The following is a 25,275-nucleotide window of genomic DNA, read 5'->3' as shown; positions in this document are numbered from 1 at the left end:
TTCACATGCTCTTCTTCACAAAGAAGGATTCAGTGCAGTCAAAAGCCACTTACCTGCATTGGGGATACAGCAGCAGCCGGGGGAGTTTTCATGGGACTTGGGCTCAGGGGAGTGCGAGGAATTGTGGCAGCAGCAGGGCTTGGAACTAGCAGAAACACAGAAAGGTAGCCATTGTGAGCACTGTAGTTTTGCAGTGAAACAGGAGACAGGCAGTTAGAGCGAACTCTCGCCTTGTACTTTACATTACTAGTTTTACCAGATCACGTCTTTCAGAATTTCAATTAGCAACTGACTGCAAAGTCATTTTAAAGTATGCCTACACATCTACTCCTCCGTAATTGCATTCATTTTCTGTCTTGAATCATGAATATCATCCATGGTAAAAACATGTTTACCGGAGGTGGACCAGGCTAAGGTGCAGGATACTATTATACTGGCAGATGTAAATGATGGTATTACTAGTTCTCTGATCTCCAGATAATTAGTGAGATGGCAGCAGGCTCCTAGGTCTGCCAGTAAGACAAGAAAAAATATCTGTATCACCTTCTCCTTTCTAATTCCCCAAAGTCCACAGGTATAAGATGATATATCCCTGAAATTTTGGGATTAAACAAATAGCATGTTTAGAAATGTACAAAACCAGACCAATACAAATTGGTTAATCAGTCATCTGATTATTTAACAGAATCATTAGACATAAATGCCAAGGAAGAATGCGGATATTAGCTTGAAACAAAAGATTAAAAAGGCATAGGAGATTTATCATTTTACCAAACCAACTCTGGCAAGAAAGGAACTTTATCCAGTAGCAAATAAAAAAACCTTCTAAATCAACACTAGGAAAGTAAAATCCTGTAAATACCTAAGAAAAAAGAGAACAAACATGGCAATAGAACCATTTACAGAACTGCCAAGTAATACAGAGATGCTTCTATACCTTAAAATATTTTCAGGTCATAAGCAATTAAAAGTAGGTTTGCCATGCTCAGTACAGTACTGGAAGTGCCTCTGGTAAGACCAGCTACTTCAGGCCAAGCCTTTTTACATCAGAGACTTAGAGGGACATTAATTGAAATTCAAAACCCAAAGATGTGGCAAGGGAAGTACTTGAATCCACACAAGGTCAAAAAACCCATACGCAGTCAAAGCTAAACCCTAAGTGTTTCTCATATCAGGATGGTTACTTGGATTCCTTATTCTGCTCATCTACAGGGAACAACAACAGCACCTGTTTCCACAACCAGAATTATAGTGAAGTCCATTGTATCAACAGTGAGATCCCTTCCATTTTAGAAAATATTCCCGTTATCTTTTCATAGGCGATAAGGCTAGATGTTATTTTTAACCTTCATCGGCACCGTGACTGTAAGAATTTAAGTTATTAAAAAGAAACCAACTCAGCTCTAGCTATTACATGGCCTTTAGAATGCTTGATCTGGCACATTAACTCACATTCTAATAGTCAGGCTGAAATCAGCTCTGCTTCCAGCTATAATTATATATGTAATATGTGTTTATGTATTTCTAATACATGGGAGCACTGAATCAAAGCATCCAGCATATGAGTCATTGGCAACGCGACAGTTAAGGAAAAAGAGAGACAAGACAAAAAGAAGGATGCTTTCACTTAACTGCAGTGAATGATTTGTTGTGCAATCTAGTTTATCTTGGTTCATTTCAGCCATCACTTATAGGACATGACTGTACAATAAAATAACTTACCTTTGCATTGGCTAAGCCTTTCAAAGTGTCCGTATCAACATATGCAAAATCATAACTTGGCACAGCTACTCACTGGTGGAAAATAATTACCTTGGGAGGCACTGTCAAATGACTTGATGAGTGTTTTTACAGTAGGAGTTGGCTCTGAGGACGTGGATGATCTGCGACTCAGGCCCATTCCTTGTCTCAGAGCTGCCAAATCTCTCTCTACAGCATTCATGTAATTGTATACTCGACCACGTTCCTCTTCCTGCCTGAAATCAATATGCAGCCCATTTAAGGCATTTAAAAAACATTTTAACAGGCAATTTAAAAAAAATCAACACAAATTGGCAGGCAAATTAAAATCTATGATCCAAATTGGTCATTACATTAAACCAGTTTTCTTTCCACTGTAATTTAGAAATAGGTTATCAACCTAAATTATCACTGTAAGTTCTTACTGTGTGTCAGCAAGAGAGCTTAAGCACCAGGTGAAAAGCCTAACAAATCAATACATGATTTAAGGCTTAATTCCTGCTCCCCTTTCTCACACACACACAGACGGGAAAAAAATCGAGTTTTAAGGATTTCACCATTTCACATGAAAATAATCGTCTCAGAGTGGAGATTTTTTTTTCCACCTGCATAAACAGAAAACAATTTCAAAGAATACTAAGGAGGTAGGAATAAACCCCTGGCATCATCTTTAGGCAGCATATGAATCCATTTAAAAAAATATAGATATTTAGTGCAGAACATTTATGGTGGTTATTGTATTCAGTGTCACTCACAAGACAACAATTGTTTGAAGCAACCTATTTTCTACGGTCTGTAATATTTAAACATTGATTTTTGCTTCAGACACTGTAACAGACTTTCCTAACACCTTCCCTCCAATACAGCAGCTACGTCACTTCCAAGGAATCTGATTTGGTTGCCTCTTTGCTCTTTGCAGTGAATCAAATGTCAAAAGATGGTTGTGTATAGAGAGCAACGAATACACTGACTGGAATCAGCAAGCCAGTTCTACCTTCCAAAGTGTAACTGTAACCTCAAAGGTTCACCTGCAAGCAGTAACTGAACAATTACAATTCTGGCTGAAACCTATTAGTAAGAATTGGTCACATTACTTATGCTGATGATCTTAGCTCAGATAAGATGCCTTACACCCACCACTCATCCATCCAGATAATTTTCCATTTTCAGTGTCACCAATCTGCTCTTCCTAGCATCAGCTTTTCCCCAAGATCCATAGCCTGCATTATCTCATATCCTACTGGATGCTGGGCTACGTGTAACGCATAAAATGCCCATCCATGCGGAAAAAAATTGTTTAATACATAACATCATAAACGTCACTACTGTAATTGTAAGCTATACGTGTATTCAACCCCTGGAGACAACGTAGTCAGAATTCAAACAGTGCTGTCCAAGATGCTCCTATTCTACAGATTTGAGGACTTCAATACTTCTGAAAGACAGGAACTCAATTTCTAAACATCTGTAGCACCTAATTCAAGCCACAACGCATCACAGTTTGAATTATTTTTATTAAAAATGCTTTATGCACAAAGCATCTCTAATTATTCCCAGAAATAATTATCAGTGGAAAGAAAACAGTACAAAACATATGAGGAAGTAGATGAAGGTTTCTTCTCAGGTAAAAATCCAGCTGTGTTTTTAACCGTACCCAAAGCCTTGGATGCTAATAAGTAGTATTAATGACGGTACAGAAAAGCCAACCCTGCTTGTTTTTCCACACTAAGGGAAGTTAAATCATGTCCAGGCGTTAAGTGGGAAACCCCCTCCACTTCAACCTGGTTTTGCAAAAGTGCCAAACTGAACATTCTCGGACAGACCAAGTACGCAGCATAAAGAAACAAATATTGTTCTTGGAAGTTTACCTATTTTGACCCCAGAAATTCTGTACAAAATACCTTGTTGAAATACATATCCTCAAAGTGTGAGGATTTATGAACTTCCGGTGTGTCAGTAATAGCTAAGACACCAGATTTCCAAAAGTACACCCCCCATACAAAAGAGACAATATCCCTGTTGCCTTTTGCATACTTGCGTGACTTTATTTCCTCCAACTCTTTAGTGAGCTTCTCATTTTTCTCCTGAGCTTCGTGTAATCTACGCTTCAGGTCTCCAATCTCTTCCTGGGCCTCAGACTTTATATCATTTGCTATAACCACTGCAGTCTGTAGATCAGCCTGGAACTGACGCCATTCTGCTGACTCCTCCTGTAAGCAAACATTTTTTTAGCAGGAATTTTGAAATCAAATATAAAAGTTGTCATTATTCTTAGCTTCCCTGTGCTGTTACAGGAATGGTAAAGGCACCCAACTCTGGCATTAGGTACAACCTAACTTATAGGTTACACTGAAGAAGCTTTCCTAGAAATAACTAGGCTTCCAAGCTCATTGATTTCTTTTCTAGAAACAAAGATAATGTTCAAAGTGGAGGGGAGGAAAAAATTAATATTAAACTACGCATCAGCAGACACAGGAGCATTTTCTCCTAAGCCTAACTCCATATCTTCGTGACACTGAGAATTTTTCAGAAGTTAATTCTTTAGTGTCTGTAGGTTAGCAAATATATTCTCATATAATGCCTGTCTCTCAGAAATTATTATTTTAATGGTATTACACCTCTAATACCATTTCACAATTTCACATCCAGGTCTTATGACATTCAGAGTTCAGAATTTATGGAGTTTTTAGGTTTTAACCTACCCGGAGTCTCCTGTGAAGATTCTTTATCTCTCTTTCCATGTCATGCTTTTGGTCCTGAAGTTTTTTAACTGTATCTGGAAAGAAAATCAAATTCTCTGTAATATCTTCATCAGGGATCTATTTACTTAAAAAACAGTAACTGAAAAAACCTGCAAAAGCTTTTAAAAACTTACTCAGATAATACATTTTTATAACCAAAGCTGTCTGGGAAAAACAGTATGAGCAGAAGTAACTGGACAGAAAGGGCCAATAGGTACATACTTCTCTCTGTGACTGGTGAGGGGAACAGCATCAGCAAACTCACTTCTTACACAAATCCCAGTCTCTTCTCTATCCTTCACAGTATTAAAATGACAAAGCAATAACAAAGACCAAATAAAACAAGGTAGGGAATTTAACATGGAAGGATCCCAAAAACATGGATATCTGGGGTTTTCCTCTCTTCAAACGTAAGCTGCAGCTACACATTCAGTTTACTCCGTGCCACAAAGCAGCTGACACAACACGCACAGCCATGCCTTCAACGGGGCTAAAATGCTACTCGTGTCCACAAGAATCTTACATTCTTGTCTATCAAGCTGCTGTTTGAAGTTAAAGCAAGCTATATTTACAGCAAATGGACAAACAGTCTTGAGATCATGTTATGAAAGAGATGGCCCCCTAAATCTGTCAGCAGCTATACAAAAGGGTATAGAGCTTGATCACCATCAGCTCCTCATGCGGCGTCTGACAGACTGGCTACTGCAATTATTACTCAGTTGTTACTTTATTCAATAAACAAGGACAGTGTGATTGATTACTCCATTCTTACAGCTAAGCAACTAATGAAGAACACAGCATAAATTTCTAAGCGGTGTGTCACTCCACTGATCCTTGCATTCTAGGATGTTTTATTTCTACAGCATCATGTAAACTGTAAAAATGATGGGCCAACTGACTGAATGCATCCTTCTGTTCAGGTTCACTATTTCAAGACCTGCCGGAAACATATATTTTTCCTCTATATAATCAGTGCTTTTTCCACAAAAAGTCTGAAGGTGCCTAATATGATTAGGCAGTTCAGAACACAAAACCTTGGCCAAAAAAAAAAAAAAAAAAAAAAAAAAACCAAACAAACAAACAAAAAAAAACCCCACAAAACTATGGAACTGCATAGTAAATGTTAGAATAGCCAGAAGATAGGTACATATGTTCATACAAACACTGATACAGTGAAATTCTGTGGCGCTCGTTTTCTAACATGAAAAAAAACCTTTCCAGTGCTTTTACACAGGTATCAGGCCTCAGGAAAATCATTAAACCAGGGTTATTCGAACTCACTTGTTCTACCAATACCTACCAATGTCCGCCCAAGTAAGCCTATACCTTCGTGACACCTGGTCTTTCCTCAGAAGGCTTTTCCTAACAATCAAAATAAGGCTGTGGCAGGCTAAATGGAAAACAGTAAGTATTTCACAAATGTTTAAATCAGATGTGACAAAGACTAAGAACAGATCTAAGCTGACATATGCTGATGCGTATGTTCAGGAGCCTCAACTGTGTCATGAACACATTTCATTTTTTCAGCTATGGGATTCCTTTTGCTTTCTTCATCAGAAGATATTCTTGAGTTTTGCCTCAACAATCCTATGTAGAGAGGCATTTAATGCCACAGTAATTTCTTTACAAGAATGATATAAACCTCAGTCGGCCTAAAAACACAGTAACGTTTCAGGCTTGAAAAAGCTGAAACACTAAAATTAGACAGGTATTTCTGTATTTATCTCCTCCTTAGATTGCTGCACATTTTAAGAAGCATCCAACTGATCTTTAAGCTTTGAAGATAAGCCTAGCAGCACGGGCCACTCAAATCTCATGATACCCTGATACTTAAGCAAAGCCCTCCAATCTTTAGCTTGTTTCTGTATACACAACTTGTTTGGCCTAAAGTCAGCACGGAGATTCCAGCTTTAGGTCAAAGTTATAAAAGTCGCTCCCCCTTGCCATCCTTTTTTCCTTTAAACACATGCTAAAAAAAACCTGCTGCAAATTAAGTAACTTTCAACAGTGACAGCAAGTCAATGTACCCTGAACAGCTTCCAGTAGCATTCTGAAACAAAACGTAGTGGGTGACCATTTTCTCTTGTAAAGACAGTTCAAAGAAAGTGTGTTTTTAAAAATACATTTTGTTCTACTACCCAAAGCAAGCTACAGTTCATCTAAAAATAACCACACACCAGAAACTATAAATGCATCCAAAACTTAAAGCTTGTGTAATGCCATTGTTTTGAGCTTTTGTGAGATATGAAATGCACCATTAAGTTTTAGTGTATTTATGCTTTGAAGTAAAACACAATGGTCTGAGTATTTTGCAGTTACTATAAACAATACAGAGCACTTTACTGCAGTTGTTGGAAACAGTCTTCTCTCCCATTCAATTGAAAAGATAAAAAAAAAAAAAAAGCAACAAAAACCCCTGAAGAGAACGACCAAATTGCAACTGAATTTGAAACGTAGTGAGAAATTAAGACTAAGATAAGTGATTTCAACTCTTATAGCCTGAAATCATTTCTCAGCACTGTGTCACCAATTACAGCCTGAAAATTCAAGTAGTCAAAACAGGTACATAGGCAGCAATTCTCTGTACTCCCGCCCTGTGGTATTCCTCCTTTCTGCATCCTCACAACCTGCACAATTCTTCTCTAACACACACAAACCCTTTCCACCTGTATGTACTGCAATTTTCAGTATGGTGGGTACTTCTACCATTACCCAGTCTCCTCCTTTCAAGGAGCACAGACAAAAAAGAGGACTGAGATAAAAGGAAAAGTAACTTGTTTAGGATAAGTGAAAAAGAAGGAGACCATTCTGATGAATGAATAGGATAATCAAAACTGGCAAGTCAGCAAGCTGCTTGTGTTTTACTGCAGGATTCAATTATGTCTGTATTTTACAAAATGATACTGATTTAAATCACAGCTTGACAAGGCCTTGTTTTTTAAAATGTAGAAAAATAAATTATAGGAAACACAGACTACAAATGGTAAAGAAAAACATTACAACTAGGGTGGAGGTGGGAGGAAGAAACTAAGATGATATCTGAATTTTGCAAGGCTGCCAGAGAAAAAAGTATCACTGTATTCTGTATCTGTAACTCTTACTGATTATGATTAGTGGTTAAAATGTATCACTGTGAAATAAAAATGAGTTTTAACATTCAATCGTTTAATTTCAATAGTCTCTCGGGGGCAGGGAAAGAATGAAAAAATGTCTTACAATATTCAGATATGCATAGTAGTTTCAAAACATGACAATTCCAGACAAGCAACACTAAATCAAGTAATCCCAACACAGGCAAATCCACAATGGGCATTTTCAGTTTTTGTACTAGCTACACTGGTGTGCTTTACACTACAATCACATTTCCATTTTCAACATAGAAATGCCTATCCCAGTATAATCACATCTACACAGAGTAGTGCCCGCACCATAGCTAATTTAAGAATCATAGCTTCTTTCTATAAGGAAGAGGCACTGGTTACAAATCTACCAAAGCTCAGGCAATCTTGCATTTGAGCTCACCACTGTCAGACAACAGGCCTACACAGCAAGCAAGCTGAATTTGTCATGGGTCCAACACAACCCAAAAAAACCTCAAAACACTACTAACAGAAAACTAACATCCAACCGACTTTCCCAACACTATGGTAGAAAAGGCCTAAATATGGTAATGCATACATTTGCTTTGACAACTGCTGTCTAGATCCCTCTCAGAATCAGACTGACCGGCCTGTAGTTACCCGGATTCCCTTGTCATTTATCAGCTGTCTTGCCGTCACTTTCATTCACCCAGTAACTTTCCTGTTAGGCAAATCCTCTCCTTAAGGGATGGGTTAGATTTCCTCATATTTTAAAATCTAAAATAAAAGTTCACTAAAGAAAATCTTTGGGGATCTTTATTACACTTGCTTATTTAGGCTGAAAAAGCATTGTTCTTCTACCTAGTGCTTTATAATACCTACACTAAATTCACCACATTTAAAAGCACAGGCTGACAGAATACCAGAACTGACCAAAAGTCTGACCAGCACACAATAAATTACTTCTACCAAGATGTGCTTTTCTGGCACTTTAATATTAAAACTGTCTTTTATATGTTGTATGTACCATCTCCAAGTCCCAGATTTCCAAGATGCTGTTCTTTGCTGCCACTACTTAGAGGCTTCCACGAAGAAACTCTTGTATGAGGTTTAATTATGAACCCATAATGAACAGAGTTTTAAAGAGACTGGAGAAAGATTTTTTTTTTAAGTTTATACTATTTATCGGGTGTCATCCTTTCTTACGGCCACTAGATGACACTCTTCTTCCTGACTATAACTAGGACAGTGATTTTCTCCCCTGAAGGATCACACCAGGACATCAGTAGCAGAGTTAAATTTTCCAAATTATTTCAAGAGCAATGAGTAACAAACACTGTTGCATTTTTTACTGACAATTTCTCTGCTTGAATTTTCACCAGTTTAAGTGAAATATCTGATAATCAAGCACCTAAAAATTAAAGCTGCCTTGTAATCAGGTGTTAGCAGACAGGTACCCAAATGCTTACTTGACTGCGGTGCTGTTTTCTGTACGAATGTATTTTGGGTAATGGACAAAACAACGCAAATAGCAAGGCATTCAACTTTGCTACAAAATCACTTCAGGAACAAAGCCACTGCCACTGACCATGTGCCTCAGCTCCTGCTCCCAAGTATATGTCTGGTTTTGGCTTTGGAACAGAAAGAGGGGGAAAAAAAATGCAGAATAAAAACCTAAAACAATTTTGTAAAGAGAAACTGCAATTGCCTTTCAAGATAAAGACGGGGTGCTCAGGGAATCCAAGCCGACAGCCACATGTCTGAAGACACCGAGCTTCAGTTGAGCAGACAATTTAGCTTGCTTAAGACACTACTTTTTCTTGATAGCAGACCAATTTAAAATTCCTTCTATGAATATTTATTTCCCTTACTGTTAACATGGATCATGCTTTGAGTTTTTTGCAATCTCACTGAGTCTTTGTAACATGGAAGAACAGTAGATATTTGAATTCTGTTAAGTAGCACAGTGCAAATACAGTTTGCCAGGGTACAGTTGCCCAAGTTCTTATTTAGATGGAGACAAATTGCAGAATTCCAGCCTGTGGTAGGAATGTCTGAGCAGATCTTGGAGATCAGAGGGGGAACTAAGGCACAAAGAGCTAGACAAGTACACAATAAACATGAATTTCATTATAAGCCCCAACCATTTTTTGCATGGTGGTAAGGGACAACAGATAAAGTTTTATTCTATCTTGCTTGAAGTTCATGAGATTAATTTTTGGGTTCACAGATCAGTTTCATGACTTGAGCAAATCTACACAGAAATGTATATAATACACCCATTTTGCCAAGTCAGCTCTAACACCTGTAACTTTCAGGGCCTCCATTCACCCATTTCTCTGCTAAAAACACCTTTCTTCAGGATGGGAGAAATCATTAATTATGACCATTCTCAAGCTATCCAGTAACTCCTAATATTTGGGCACTTGAAGGAGAGCATTCTTAAAAAAAAAAATACCACCCAAACACTAAATCAATCATCCAGTCTCCCAAATACACAAGGAGTATGCTATTAAGTCTGTAATTACACTGAAATTACACACATACAATTACTTTGAAAACAGCATTATCAGATGTGATGTTTACTCTCAATTCACAGGTTTTCATTCCCACACCAACTACTACCAGGACTGGAAAAGCAAAGCCAACTTGAATTTTTTCCCCTAGCGTTAAAGGGTTCTGCAAAGCCCAGTCTGACTTGAATTCAGACATACAAAAGCCAAGTGAAAATATTTTCACTATTACAGTGTTCTACTTCAGCTGTTCTTAAATTATCATTTCTCTCACAGGAGAAACGTGTAGCACTTACTCTCCAAATCAGATATGATGAGATTGTCATGAAGCTTCACAGCACGGTGCTGCTCTACTTCATCCTCCAACTCAAAGATAGTTTCTTTCATGTCACTTCTCTCAGTCTCTTTTTCATCTAGTTCTGTCCGAAGTTTTTCTAGAGTCACATTGAGATCCTCAATTTGTTTCTTGACTTCTTCTTGAAACACTCTGTATTCATCTTCAACCTGAAAGAGAACATATCTTATCATAACTAAATTGGTTGTATTTTAAAACACACTTCTAGAGTTGTAACTGCTGTACTTAAAATAAATTTCTGCAACCATAAAAGAAGTATGGGACAAGAAGTCAAGTGTTAGCCTTTAAAAACATATTGTCCTAGTGCAACTGTTTTCCCAAGCGAGAGTTAAACTCTTTTATTCCCAAGCTGAATGTTTGAGTGTTCCACAACTACCCTTACAGCAGTATGCTCTATTCAAGTGAAGCAGCTGTACCACAGTACCCAGACTGGGTCTTCCTGAGCAGCTGATCCAATTTAACATTGAGCTGCAGAGGAAAAAGGAGGCAGCAGTGGGGGAAACGCTTTACCTTTTCTTTCTCTTGCCAAAAAACAAAGCCTGTCTCTTCCCTGCATCTATTTTAGTGCTTGGTGGAGCTGTGAGATGATGCATTTCCTTAACCAAGTAGCAGGATTCACATTTGTGTGTGAGATGTGTTAAAGTGGTTCCCAGAAGAGTTCTATAAGCTATTGAACTGAATTAAAAAAAAAAAACACCTAAAAACAAACTCAAAAAAGCCCAGGGAAAGGAAGACGTAGTAAACTTCTCCCTTTCAGACTATTTTATCCTGCCTCATGAAACCACAACCTAAGTAACAAGCTGAGAGGCACAGTACCATCAAGGCACCAGCAAAAACAGGCTGTCAGAAAAACAAGAGAAATTAGGTCATGGCTTAGGGTGGGTCAACACAGTCAGGCACCAGTTTTAATAGACTAAATGCCCTGCTTTCAATCATCTGTTTCAGTATTTATTTTAATAGCACTACCTAACTTGAATTATTAAAATTAGATTGGTTTTTTTCCCCTCCCAAACTAAGGTTGATTCTAACTGGCTGGTGATCATGACTAACATGGTGATTTGCAACTAATATATAGTTCAGACATTAAATTCGGCACAAATTTTCTCATCAGAAGATATACCTTTAAATACATACTTACAGTTACTAAATAACTTTTATGATTCTTATTTTTATATTAAATTATGGTAAACCCTTTTACTAGACATATCTACTAGATAAATTAGTTGTGTCTGAGTCAAAATAGCTGTTCTAGAACTAGAAAAAAACCATTTTGATCCAAAACCCAGCCAACACACAAGCTGCACCTGGATGGATCATTAGTAAAACAACTGTTTGTATTTGCCATATTTAATAATACTTGTTTAATAACTTATCAAAATGTTGTTGGTGTTTGGTTTGGGGTTTTTTTTTTGGTTTGTTTTTTTTTTTTTTTCATTTAAAACTAAAATATGTATTCAGTAAATTAAATTAAATTCGGTAAATTCTCTAACTCCAAATCAGTCCTTTCTTGACTGGGAAAAAGAGATTTCTGTTTTCTTTATCATTAATTTATTCTAAGTTAACTTGAACAAACTGAAACCTCAAAATATGCTCTCAACACCTGTAAAAGGTCCCACAAGTCACCAACAGCTGGGTTATCACTACAAACTTTGACTCCCAATACTTTCTCAGTGACAACCCTCTTCAACCAGTTTGGCACTAACCCAAAACTCTTGCAGAAGACATACAATTTAAGCACAAAATTCATACCGTATACTAAATACTGCTTATGTTTGCCCCTTGATAGAAGTTGTGGAGTTTAAATAGCAGTATTTTTAAAAAAGTTACCCTGTGAATGTATCCATATAATTTTCTAAAAGGCCTCTGTTGTTTTCATAACAAAGGTTTAGAGGAGTAATCAATCCTTACACTACTGCAATCTGATTAACCTCAGAATTAATTCTTTACTTCTAAAAACTACAGTGACCAACAGTAAGACGTGGTCTATACCAGATGTTAAAATACAAGTTTGTTTTAAACTCTACCTTAGCAATGGCATCTTGCAATCGATTGGCATCGTTGCGAGTGTGTGCCAGCTCTTCTTGCAGACTACTGGCCAACGTCTCTGCTTTTTCTTTATCCAACCTGACACTCTCCAGCAAATCTTGTATATCTGATTTATCTCCAGAATTGTGTATAGAATACAACTCAGCCACTTTCTGCTTTTCATGCTCTAGCTGAGCTTTCAGCCTGTTCATCTCGATCTGGTCACTGGCTACTGTGGCTTTATACTCCTCTAAGGTAGATGCTATTGCTGTTTTGCTTTTCTGCTCTGACTCAATAATCCGTTCCATGTGGTGGTTTCGTTCTTTTAATGCCCCTATCATTTCCTGGGCCTCCTTGTTGTCTTGTTCTGCCATCTTCAAAGTGTTGCTCAAGTGCTGCTGAACACCCAAGAGCTGCTCTCGCTCAAACCGAGCGTTCTCTGCAAGGTCCATATAACGCTGCTCCAGCTCCATGTAGCGACCGCTTTTCATATCTTCATCAATTACATAGGAAATATGGTGTTCGTCTAAAAGGGACCGAAAATACTCGATCTGACGACTGAAGTGTTCTAGCTTGTCACTTTGCTGGCACAAAGATTCCATAAGGATGACTTTTTCCTCTCCAAGTCTTTCATTCTCACTGTTTAGCTCTTGCGTTATTTGCTGCAAATCTGCAAGCTCTTGAAGTGTGGCTTGGAGCTCTTCGGCTGTACTGTGCTGATTCTCTTCCATCTGATGTATCCGTTCTGTCAGACAAGCTACGGACACTTCACTGGCATTGCCACTGCTTCCCTTTCTAGATCTTTCTATACTCGGTACGCCTTCAGACTCCGAAGATGATGGAGCATCTAAGGCATCATCGCTTGATGTCAGTGGCTGATAAACTTCACTGCACTCACTGTCTAAGTTATCCATGGAATTACTATGTTGGTTGTCCATCAACGTGTTTTCATCCTGACTTAACAAGTCTTCCATTGATCCAGGAGCAGAACCTTCCACCGAAGATGTCAGAGTACCACCACCATCGCTGTGGTTGCCAGCTGCAATCTCTGGACTCAACGACTGATAGCCAAAGAGTTTTTCAGAGTTGTCCAGCCTTTGTTCCAAAGAAAAGCCTAAGGCATTTAGTCTATCTTTTAACATTCGATTCTCATTCTTCAGCTGGTTGAGCTCTTCTCGGATGGCAGTATTTTGCTCCTGTAACTGTAGCAATGTAGACTCTACATCAGTTGGCTGATGGACAACAATGGCCTCTTTTTCTTCAGATTTTTCATCACCTTCAAGTTGGTCTTCATTAAGTCCCAGCTGAGCACGCATATCCCTTAGTTCATTCCTCAGATGCAAGATTTCCACATCTTTACTTTTTGCTAATGTCAAAAGATCATTCACCTTTGCTTCCAATGCAGCTTTGTCACTGATCTGATTGTCTGATTTGGACTTGCTCATCCGAATATCCGACTCTGGATTGGTGCGACTACGGGAGCGTTTTGCCAGTACCGTATCATTGGTCCCCTGTCCAGGCAAAGGCAGCTTTTTGCTCTGGCTTAAACGAGAACGATCACGTATTCTTTCTCTAGAAGAGCTTGACTCTTTAGTTCCAGATGAAGTGCTACGCTTAGTTGTGGAACTTGTACCTGTATGTGTTTTGAAAGTTAGGAACATGAATTTAAAAGACAATACCCATAACCGAATACTGTGTATTTTGTATTGGCAATACAGTGGTTGTATTTCCGAATCACACTTGTAAATATATTTCATAAAATAAGCTTAGAGCAAACATTTAACCTCGATCATGAATCAGCGCAGTTATATTTTAATTGCTACACACTTTACCAATTGCTATGCTTTACCAGTATTTTGAAAATGGAGTTAGACCTTGAAGTTTAACATTTGCAAGCTTCTCTTTTTTTTGTCTTCAACAGCATCTGGTAAATTGTACAAAACCTGCAGCAGTGCTATTCCTGCAAGTTCAAATTTTTCAGTAGATTTGAATGCAAGCTTTTACATCATGAATTGCATATTCATGCAGGCTAAGGGTTTTTTTGTATTTTCATCTCATTTCATAAAGATGAGGATAGATCACTACTACTTCATTTCCACAGGTTTTACAGCTTTGCAAGCATTACTGAAACCAAAACACAGCAAAGGAAGGTAAGACGTGTTTCCATCCATCTTGATAACACACTAAATGATTTCACTTTTCTGAACAGTTCCTGAAAGCTCTACTTTTTCTATAAAGCAACACAGAACATCCAAAATGTTGACTGCAACAAGTGATCACATTTTACAGATTCAGTGCTTGTGGCATAGATTTTTTTTTTTTAGACAAATTCAATTATTTTAGGCAAATCTATGATTCTCTAGATTAATTATCTAGTTTTATATAGTAGTTGCATAAGCAGTACTGAAAAAATTAAGAGGAACACACTCCAAAAAGGCAATTACATTACTAAAAAATAGGATAAGAGCACAGGAGGTGTTTGATTTGATCGTGGCCTTACTGACTGCTTCATTACACATCCTGAATCCCACTATATAATAGACAAATAAAAATCCAACCAACTCCCATCTTTAAGGATCAATATATCCATTTACCTGCAATAGTTTTGGGTTTATTTTCCAGACTGTTCATGGTCGTCCCTGAAGCTGAAGATGCTGTTGATACACAAGTGCTCTTCTTTGCCTTGACGCCGTTGGTCATTGTCACGCCACCACCACCAGCCATCCCCGCTAAGAGGTCATCATTACTCTTAGTCTGAAAGAAAGGCAGGAAGCTGCCTTAGGACAGCTGGCTGAGAAGCCTGCATAGCCAACATTTCTTCTGTTAAAGACTGCATCAGTTTGAAAAGTACACATTTGACTTGTCAGGTGTCTATGCAAGAATGTTGTACAGTATAAATGCACTGCACTGCAGAGCTGGTACACTGAAACTGAACTTCAACTTCTTACATATGACTGACCATGGAAACGGAGTCTTCTCTCTCCCAGACAAAATGATTAACGTTTCAATACCAAAAAAAAAAAAAAAGGTAATCACAGTAACACAACACAGTAACACTTCTCAATTTTGATGACAGTTTATTTAAGCATAAAAATGAGGACAATGTCCCTGCCCATGGCAGGGGGGTTGGAACTAGATGATCTTTAAGTTCCCTTCCAACCCTAACCATTCTGTGATTCTATGACAATTAAACCACCAAATACTAGGAAGTTTGCATGATGTCCTTCAGTAGAATGTGATCAAGCATTTTCTGGTGGATGTGTTCACAACAGAATGATCAAACCAAACAACAACAAAAATCAACCCAATATTAATAAAATACCTTTTCTAGCTCAAAATACTAAGCTACAAATCACTAGAGACTAGGGCTGTATTTAGGGGGGGGGGGGGGAAGCCATCCTGACCATGTATCTTTGCCTTGTTGTCATGCTCTTTAATAGGCACTCTCAGAGACAGGATATTTGTTTGATGGACTTTGTCTGACCTCGTATGATCATTTCTGAAACTACTGTTAGCCACAACAGCTGCCAGGAACGTGACAAAGCAGTAAGCACAGAAGTCTCAAGAACCAGATTCCCAGATAGAGAACACATTTTTCAATATTTCTAGAATTAGCTTTATTCTAAGTTCTTAAGTATTAATTAGCAGAATTTACAACTCTTTAAAATGCAGTTTTTCAAATGGCAAAACAATCAAAATATGCTAAATATTCTTTCCATTATAAGGGCAAGCAAAATTAAAAGAAAACAGCTGTGTTAGCAGCATCCCTTGAGTATCTGTATTAGTCAGCTGGATAACACATTTGAAGTGTCAACCAGCATCCCAGCCAAAAGGTAGAGCACAGGAATTAACCACCTGCTTTACATCATGACCTTCAAATTCTGCAGGTTTATAACTTCCAGCTCCCACACATGTTCATGTTAAAAACTATATGCCAGACATTACGATTCTATACATTAAGAATGAAGGTACACTTGCTTAATTAAAAAGTAGTCACATCTCACTCCACTCCATATAGCTTCTTTTCACAAGTGCAAAACATCAGCAGTTAGGAACGCTGATCACAACATTGTGGGAAGGGTATGGATGGGATGTGTGTCATTTACAAAGAGCAGCTGCAAAACAAAGGGGCATTTGGGAAGAGAACATCTTTGTTCTGCATGCAGTTGTTCGAAATACAGATAATTTACAGAAAGAAATAGGTATTTTTTAAGGGTAAAGTCCCCTAGGACAAGAATGCTTTTATTGAATCATGTAGGAAATGGTATAGCCTTCTAAAAAGGTTTATAAAAGGCTGGAAGAAAACACATTACTCCAAGGGTCTAGTATGATGTGCATCTAAGCTCTCTTTATTGCCAGGAAAAAGCCACTGTTGTTCCATTCTGCTCTTCTCCATGTGCTTACACACTGTGCTGTGTAAACTGAAGCCTTTTCAAAGGGCTCCCTCCTCCCAGGAGCCAGATCAGCTCCTTGATCTGCTACATCACACAGCTGTGCAAAACAGCAGAGGCAACCCAAGGACCAACAGGAAAATCCGAATGTTGGAGGGCTACAAAATCAACAAAGCCCACACTACTCATGCGGGAGGGAAGAGCTGAGCACAAACAACCCCTGCATGATAATCCTCCGTTAACCTGTAATCTGATCAGATTTCATATCTAATCTAACCTAATTTTGTGGCCATGGGGGTAGAGGGGGAGGAAACGACCTTGTGATACAGCTATAACCTAAACCAAGGTATTACAAAAGGGCACGGAACAGTGATCTTCTGTTTTGCTACTGAATCTGCCAATCAGCTGGCAAATGTGAGAGTTCAAATGGACTGTTAGCTGTCAGCATTTTTACCCTGCTGAAAGAGTGGGGAAATCAGATGCAGCTTTTAGGCACTTACATTACCAGTACATGTTATCAAGCCAAATAGGTCAAGATGTGACTCATCTTGAAGGAAAAAAAAAAACCAGTGATCTTCTGTTTTGCTACTGAATCTGCCAATCAGCTGGCAAATGTGAGAGTTCAAATGGACTGTTAGCTGTCAGCATTTTTACCCTGCTGAAAGAGTGGGGAAATCAGATGCAGCTTTTAGGCACTTACATTACCAGTACATGTTATCAAGCCAAATAGGTCAAGATGTGACTCATCTTGAAGGAAAAAAAAAAACAAATAAAACACACGCTTTGTGACATCAATCTTTTTTCTGAACAAAGGAATTCAAGACAGCCATTCTTCTCCCGACTTACCCATAAACTATGCCTCATCTAGACTGGAAGGCACTGCCTCCTCTGCAGCCAATTAGTAAACAGTTTCTCAAAACTGTAACAGTATACTCTTGGCAAAGAAAATTATTTAGCAAAGCTTTGGAAAAATTACAAACCAGCAGCTCTTTTCTTAACACTCCATAATGGCAACTATTCTTGACTTCAAACATCCAAGTATTTTTGTAGCGTATATTTTTAATGGAAGCAAAATCAATGCTGTATGTTTATTTAACAACTTTTTCCTCAAGGAAGAACAGTTTCTCCCATTTACTGAAAACAGTGCAATCCTGCTTAGCATTAAAAACCCTACATTAGAATATGAAAAATTAGAAATGATCATCCAGACATAACAGAAAAACCCCATACTTTATAATTATATAATTCATATTCTGTTTTCCCCTACATCTTTCCTTCAGTGCAATGAAACTTGAATGGTCACCTTTACAATTCATTTCATCTCAGTTTCTCAACACGTATATCCTACTTACAGCACCTCATTCTAATCCATTTTTATATATCTAATTATTCCTACCTGGGATTTTCTTTGATGCTTGCTGTTGGGGCACTCAAGTGCTTCAAACACCAAACTTCACAACAATCTGTAATTAAGTTCCTGCCTTTTGCAAACAGAACACTGAAGCCCAGGCGCATGAATACTGAAAACACATTCCAATTTTTAATATTCAAATGTTGGTGTCCAAGTCCTGGCTTTTCAGGGACGCTGGATTTTGCAATTCATTTGTTTGCAGAATAGCTGCCATCTAATTACAGTTGTGAGTGCTAGCATGATCACAAGCTCATTAGCTGAAGTCATCACAAAATAATGATCTTAAACATAAGATCATACTGTTATTTGCAGAGTATTTTTTGACAGATTAAAAACCAGAAGCGGCTGGCAGTTAACCCGCTGGAATAATCGAGGGGAGGGATGGTGGTGGGTACTGAACATTTACAGAAGCCCTGGGTAAAGTGGTAGCCTAAATCCCACAAAGAAGTAACCGACCAAAAGGCATCCTGAAGCAGACGAACAGCCCGACCTCTGGAAGTGTTCAGCTGTACAGAAGGGTGGGTCTCTTCCTGGGCTCCTCGTCTACACATTTTGAAAACTCCATGAAAAAAGGACAAATCTATGGAACAATATGTAGTGAAAGAAGCCCATGCAAAGCTGAATACTATCCCTTGGTTATAAAATGAAACGGATAGAAAAAAAAACCAGACTGTAATCATAAAGCAATTTTCAATTTTGCAACTTCATTACTGACTAGATTAAGACTGTTACAGCTCTGTAAGTGTGTATTCCTACTCCTTAATAGTGGTCTTTCATTCAATATCCAACTCAAAGTTTTCTGTATCTATGTGCACACTTACTTTGACAACTGAATAAATTAGTAAGCTGTCGCAATTAAAGTTACTTAACACTAGCTTTTTTTGGTCAAGGAATATTAAATGAAATTCATAATACACCCCCACCCCACTCCCCCCCAATTCATCATGTCTAAGAGAAGATCATACAACCACTATGAGGAAAACAATGTGCCAAATGCTCCACCAACAAGGGCAAATACAAAGCCTTACAAATAATTATTTTAAAAACACTACAACTTGTTATGGGTATTTCTTTCAAGCCAGTAATTACAGAAGTGTGATTTGCCAGCATCAGGAAGTCAAAAAAATACAAACAACTAACTTTGTTGTACACGTGTGGAACACTCACAGGAGGTAAGAGTCATCATTATTATTAAGTCATAGAGTTGGCACAACAAGAGCTTAACAAGTAAGAGACAGAGTCATCATTATTATTAAGTCATATAGTTGGCACAAGAGCTTAACAAGTAAGAGATATCCAACTGTATGAGTAAGCCTGGCTGTAACATTAAGCCAAGATAAGTCTTAGTAATTAAAAGAAAAATTTTCACTGTGCCTCAAACATACAGATTGTCAAATTCTAATCCTACACCCAAACATAGCCAGAAGTGTTACTAATATAAGTAAAATTGTGAAAGCATATTGGGTCAAATTTCTTGAGTGTTAGATCATCCTCCTCCTTTATCTCACTGAGGTATGACATAAGAAACTTGATAATTAAACTACAGAGGAATTTTGTTTCCATATTCTTTGAGTGTTTTCTAGAAATACAAAATAAGTAACATCAACAAGCATCAAAAGATTATTTAAAGTTAAGAAAACTGCAAGATACATTGGGTGGCAGAGGAAAGGTGAGGGCACTGGGAGAAAATCTAGCTGAAACCTGGCTTGCGAGTTCATCAGCAAAAGTATTAACCATTCTACCATAAAAGAAAAGCAAGAAGAGAGAAAGGGAACACACCTTTTGACTTCAGTAATCCTGCATAGCTATTACAGAAAAACCTCAACCCTCACCACTTCTTTAATTGTAGGTCTTTATTTGCCAGTTATTTAAATGGCCGATCTGGATTTCCACAGGTGACAGTGGTTCAGGTCCCAGCTGCCGACACCAGCCCTTTTCCTTGTTCTGTTCATGTGCTCCAGGGCAGCAGCAGCGCCACAGCTCTGCAAACTGGGCCGCAGAAAGGCAAAAAGAGGTGGGTCCAGCCGTGTGTCCATGCCAGGAGCAGGAGGCAGATGGAGCCAGCTCATACCATCTGTCCAGCCCAGATGTGTTTGCTCCCAAGTGAAAACTCCACACCAGCACACCTCGGTATGTCTTATTTTTCTTGGTTGTTGAAAACCATATGCTCCTAAATCTACTGCCCTGTTTTGCTAATACAAGAGAAAACCTCTACCTTTGAACTTGTTTTTGGAGCAAGAATCAACTTGTGAAAATTCAGCGCGAGCAGTACTTCACAGAAAGCAAAGGCCAAAACAGCTACAAGAATGCAGCTGCACTGACCTGACACGGATCACTGATATCAGAAAGTTTCTCATGTTGAATACCTCATTAGTTCTTTTTTCAGCATGCATAAATAGCTCTTATCAAATCCCATTAGTCACTGACACACCATTCAAGCATAACACGTGACACCACTAATAACATCCATCAGAACGCAACTTCCACCCTGCTCCTTTTGCAGGATAGCCAAGTTCAGCAGAGTATATTGCTTTCCATCACATCAGACACTGCAACATGAAAAATACCACATGAATGCCACACGAGGTCCTGTTACCCTGGGCAGCGCTGTACAACCACCCAAATTCCCTCCAGTTACCCGTATAACAAACCTCCAGCCTAAGCTGCATAAAGACATGCCTTAAAATTCTGCTCTTTTTAAAGCTTTATGGTAAAAAAATACGAATAATCAGAACATCCTATTGGTTATTACCTTCAAAAGAGATGCTGATGTCCCAGTTTTGGAGAGTTTTGTTACTGCAGACACTGAGGAGCCGTTTTCTGGTTTGGCTTTTTCAGTTGTTTGAGTTTTATTTACTCCAGGCACTTTGGGCACTGAGCCAACACTCCTGCTTGCTTTCTTCATTCTGGGCTGTCTGTTTATGATGCATTTACAAACAAATCTACAAGCAGAAAGAAATGTTATATATAAAATGCAAATGAAAAGCAATGTCTTTTTCTATAATGCTCTATTTAAGACCACAAGTCCAGAATACCAGTAGAGGCCACAAATTAGAGCCAAACAGAACGCATGTGACTGACCAATGGTTTTGGCTATTTTTAACAAGGTATTTTTACCAAGAACTAAGCGCTTTCTACAGTTCAACTTTTTTTTTCAGTTCTCTTTCCACAAACGGCACTGAACTGAGGATATTTTATAAGTGATCCATGTTGCCGAGTTCACTCGTTAGCTAGCAAAAGAAAGGCTTATTAGGGCAGCAATGTTCTTTATTTCTGACTGTGGGAAGGAAAATACCGTGGGAGTATTCAGGCAACAGTCTGACTACCAACAACACTGGATCTGAGAAAAGATTACCACCAGCTTGATAACTAAAGCACTGAGAGAAACAGCAGTTGCAGAGAAAAAAAGTATTTTATAAAAATTAAAAGAAGTTGAAAAGTATAGATTCCCTGAAACCATTTATTAAAAATCATGTTAATAAACACATGGGATTCTACAAAATTTAATATTAGTCATATGATTATGAGAATAATATCTCTGAGAAGAAACCAGAGGTAGCCCACTGCGTTTCCACGGTCCACAGCCAGGACACTTCAGCATCTTTACCTTGACATTGAGTTTTCTCAAACAGCAGACGACTGTCAATACTGTCACTCCAACCATGAGCCAATAAACTAAACCCCAGACAACAAAGCTGACTTTACTCAAACCAGGAGCAGCTGCAGCAGACACAAACACAGCAGTTATCACAAGAACTGCTCATTCTGGAAGAAAATCTAAGAAAGGGTAGACTAGCCAACAGCCATAACTTGAAGTACAGACAACCAGAAGGACTAGACACACCAAGATCTTCTTCCCTCTTCCTAGAGTGGGATAGCTGGCAGCTGTTTTCTTCATCTCCTGTGAGTCAGAAGACATAGGACAGAAGACTAATTAGAGGAAACTTCCACAATCCTTTCAGTCTTACAGATTCTGGATGGAAGGAAGTGATCAGGTTTATCTGGGCCAAATATCCTGTGGCTGATCAGAAACGTAACACACATCTAGTGGTTTCAATCTCTTAAAAACTGAAGCATTTCAAAGGCACAGAAAGCAGACACAACTGAGGGCATGAGACATGCAACACAAACACACAGTGATCAGGAGTACTAATTAGTATCAGCTAACAAAATTAACACCGTACACTAACACACACTCCTTCCTCCCCATCACCACCTCAGCTGCACACAAGTATATTTCAAGTCTGATTTTTATCGGTCAGTAAAGCTCCAGGAGTTTTTCATCCTCAGACCCCTAAGTGCTGTTAACAGAAGCAACAGGAAGTTTCATTTTAAAACACTGAAAATATTTGTTTATAGTTTCCAGATTCCCTTTAGCTCTGAAAGCTGGCATGAACACACACAGAAAACTTTGTTTGCTGTTGCAGTTTCATCATCAGAATGTCAAAAATGCACTGGTCCTGCCATACAGCTACTAGTAATCAGAACGCCTTCACAGAAGATTAAATAATGAGACGCTCCTAAGAAAACCAAAACCCAAACCAGAAAAGCCCCATGAAGGCAGTATGTTTGCTATACACACATAATTTAAGTGGCACAACTGCCTATTAGATTCCAGAAGCAGATGCTAATATTTACAGGTAGGACCAAGTTGCCACACATACATTTCTTGTCTTTTTCATGTTTATGAGTTGAACACTTCCTTGTGCTTCTGAGCTTATTCAGCCAAAAAACTAAAACTGAAAAGACATCACTGAAACTTACTACTGAATGATATTTTTTACATTCTACAGACTACCTAAAAAGAGTTGTCCATGGCATGACTGAGCAATTGGCAAACGAATTTTCAGTGCACAGTGAAGCTGACTGCATTTCAAAAATTACCTCAAAGAAAAAGCTAGACTCTTGCAACAAATCCAGTAAATCAGAACCGTGGCTTTTAGACAGCTCGCAGAGCTAGTAAACCAGTGCTATAATGAAGGCTGGGTATGGGCAACGGCGGATTACCATACATTTGGGCAGGGCGTGACAACCTTGCCTGGCAATGGAGATAGAGCAGTAGCTCCAGCTGGCCCGCAGCCAGCCAGCCATGGCCACCTGCAATACACATTTATCAGGTCTAGAGCACGCATTCATCAGATCTGACACGGCTTACAACATGCCAGACACGCGCTGCACACATGATCTTTGCAAGCACAGTAAAAGATCCATACATTTAGGATCCCCTTATTATAGCGGTAACATAACCCACTGGATGTATAAACTCGAAATACAGGCAAACACAACATTAGCTTTTACACTACAAACTATCTATACTCTTATGCATATATCACAGAGATCATCAGTGACGGAAGAGTCTGAAGCCAAAAATGTTCCTCATCAATAATGGATTCCTCAAAAACGCAGGGTTTAGATGAGCTCTTGAAAACATGCAACAGTGTTTCCAAGAACAGCAACTGCATAGCAAAGGGATGTAAATAAGTGAAACTAAATAAAGTAACTAAGTATAATCCTCATGTTTCGTCACAGCATTATTTTAAAATATCCAGAAATTTGACACTGAAAAACACTATTTGTGATTTACTGTAATGTAGAACCACCTTTCCAGAAACTTCAAAAGATACTTAAGAGGACAGGGCGGGTTAGGTACTGCTGTTCCTGTTTTTCTTCCAGAGAAACTAGGCTCTAGCAGTTACTTTTTTAGTGAAAGAAGATTGTGTAACTGTAGTTTAAAAACTGAGAAAAAGATACAAATTAGTCCAACTTAATTTAAAATAAGGACAAGACATTAATTAGCATTACAGGTTCCGAAAGTAGCTGCTCACTCAGGCTCCTAAAGTGAATTTATGACCTCTTGGTGTCAATTTTTCCCCTTCCGTCTTCTTCAGGAAGGAAAAAGAGGATGGGGTTTCAGCACTGAAAACAGAAGACATCAATATTGTTGAACTGAAAGTGGGAAAAGCCCTACTTCACCCAGTTGCTCAGAAGACAGACATTGCAAATAAAGACTGGCTTCGTGCTTCTAAAGAAAAACATCACATTTCTTTGAAAGACACAGAATTAGGAACCAACAATAAACTTGTCTGTACTCAACAGTAAATTTTAAAATAAATAAGATGCTCACTATCCCAATGAAGCTTTCTGAAGACTAACACGCAGCACTAATAATTCAAGTGAGAGCTAAAACATTGTTTCACTATTGTTTTAAAAAGCAAATACTGCATATAAAACTGTAGTTTATATTTTGCCCTAGGGAGAAAGAAGGAATTACTGAAGATTTCCTTTCCCTTTACACACACTTCCTCTCACCTCAAAGAAACAGAAGAAAGAAAAAAGTGAAGTAGAAGCTTAACACTAAAAAGTTGCAGTGGAATGAACAGTTGTAATTCTATGAGACAGTCAAGAGAGACTTTTTGGAGGTCCCTCATATCTCACTACTAAACAAAACACTCATCTATCAACAGACACAAGACATTACTCGAAAATATCTGATTAATGCTAGCACTACGGTATCAATTATGAAATTAATCAGGATGGAAAAAAGCCAAACCAAGCCCAAAATATCAGATAGAAGGACTACATTCCTAAACTAAAATGTAAGTCTTCACTCTAACCTGTATCCTCTCCCAGACGTCTCCCTTTCCACAGCACACATCGTACAGGAAGCGAAAGGGAACCTTGCTCAGGAGCCTGCTCTCGTTGCTGCGGTGGAGGCATGTGAAACCAGCCCTGCGTTTTATACCAACTGCAAATACAACTCCATAAATAATAATTTAAAAGTGTTTTGCCCAATAGCATGGCTCTGCTCTTTACTGTAAACTGATAGGGTACATCCACCCAGGCAGCTTGAAATGCTTTCAGCGTTACTCTTAACATACGCTTCAGAAACTTGAAAACTGAAGCAGGTGGGAGGGCAAGGGGGTGCAAGGTATGATTCCTTACTGTGATTATTCTAACCTCATCCATTATTTAATAGGCTTATTTATACTAGTGTTGCTGTCACCAAAGTAAAGCTCAAT

The 25,275-nt window shown here is 38.4% G+C and overlaps 1 protein-coding gene across 1 annotated transcript in view; it reads right to left on the bottom strand.

Annotated features, from left to right (window-relative positions):
• LOC104512801 (cytospin-A) overlaps nucleotides 1-21,191 on the bottom strand; it is a gene marked incomplete at its 3' end in the record, with an annotated part of 28,418 nt that extends 7,227 nt beyond the window's left edge. The window contains exons 1-8 of the mRNA XM_010155912.1: nucleotides 21,009-21,191; nucleotides 15,049-15,208; nucleotides 12,454-14,087; nucleotides 10,371-10,578; nucleotides 4,443-4,516; nucleotides 3,775-3,950; nucleotides 1,813-1,976; nucleotides 54-145 (exon numbers count right to left, since the gene is read on the bottom strand). Coding sequence (XP_010154214.1) covers nucleotides 54-145; nucleotides 1,813-1,976; nucleotides 3,775-3,950; nucleotides 4,443-4,516; nucleotides 10,371-10,578; nucleotides 12,454-14,087; nucleotides 15,049-15,208; nucleotides 21,009-21,161 — 2,661 coding nt within the window. The remainder of the gene's footprint in view (nucleotides 1-53; nucleotides 146-1,812; nucleotides 1,977-3,774; nucleotides 3,951-4,442; nucleotides 4,517-10,370; nucleotides 10,579-12,453; nucleotides 14,088-15,048; nucleotides 15,209-21,008) is intronic.
• Nucleotides 21,192-25,275: the final 4,084 nt, after the last annotated feature.

The sequence above is a fragment of the Eurypyga helias genome, unplaced genomic scaffold (genome assembly GCF_000690775.1).
Source record: "Eurypyga helias isolate BGI_N326 unplaced genomic scaffold, ASM69077v1 scaffold36847, whole genome shotgun sequence".
Classification (NCBI taxonomy): domain Eukaryota; kingdom Metazoa; phylum Chordata; class Aves; order Eurypygiformes; family Eurypygidae; genus Eurypyga; species Eurypyga helias.
The sequence above is the reverse complement of the archived record's forward strand: the minus strand, read 5'-3'. Positions and strand labels throughout refer to the sequence as shown.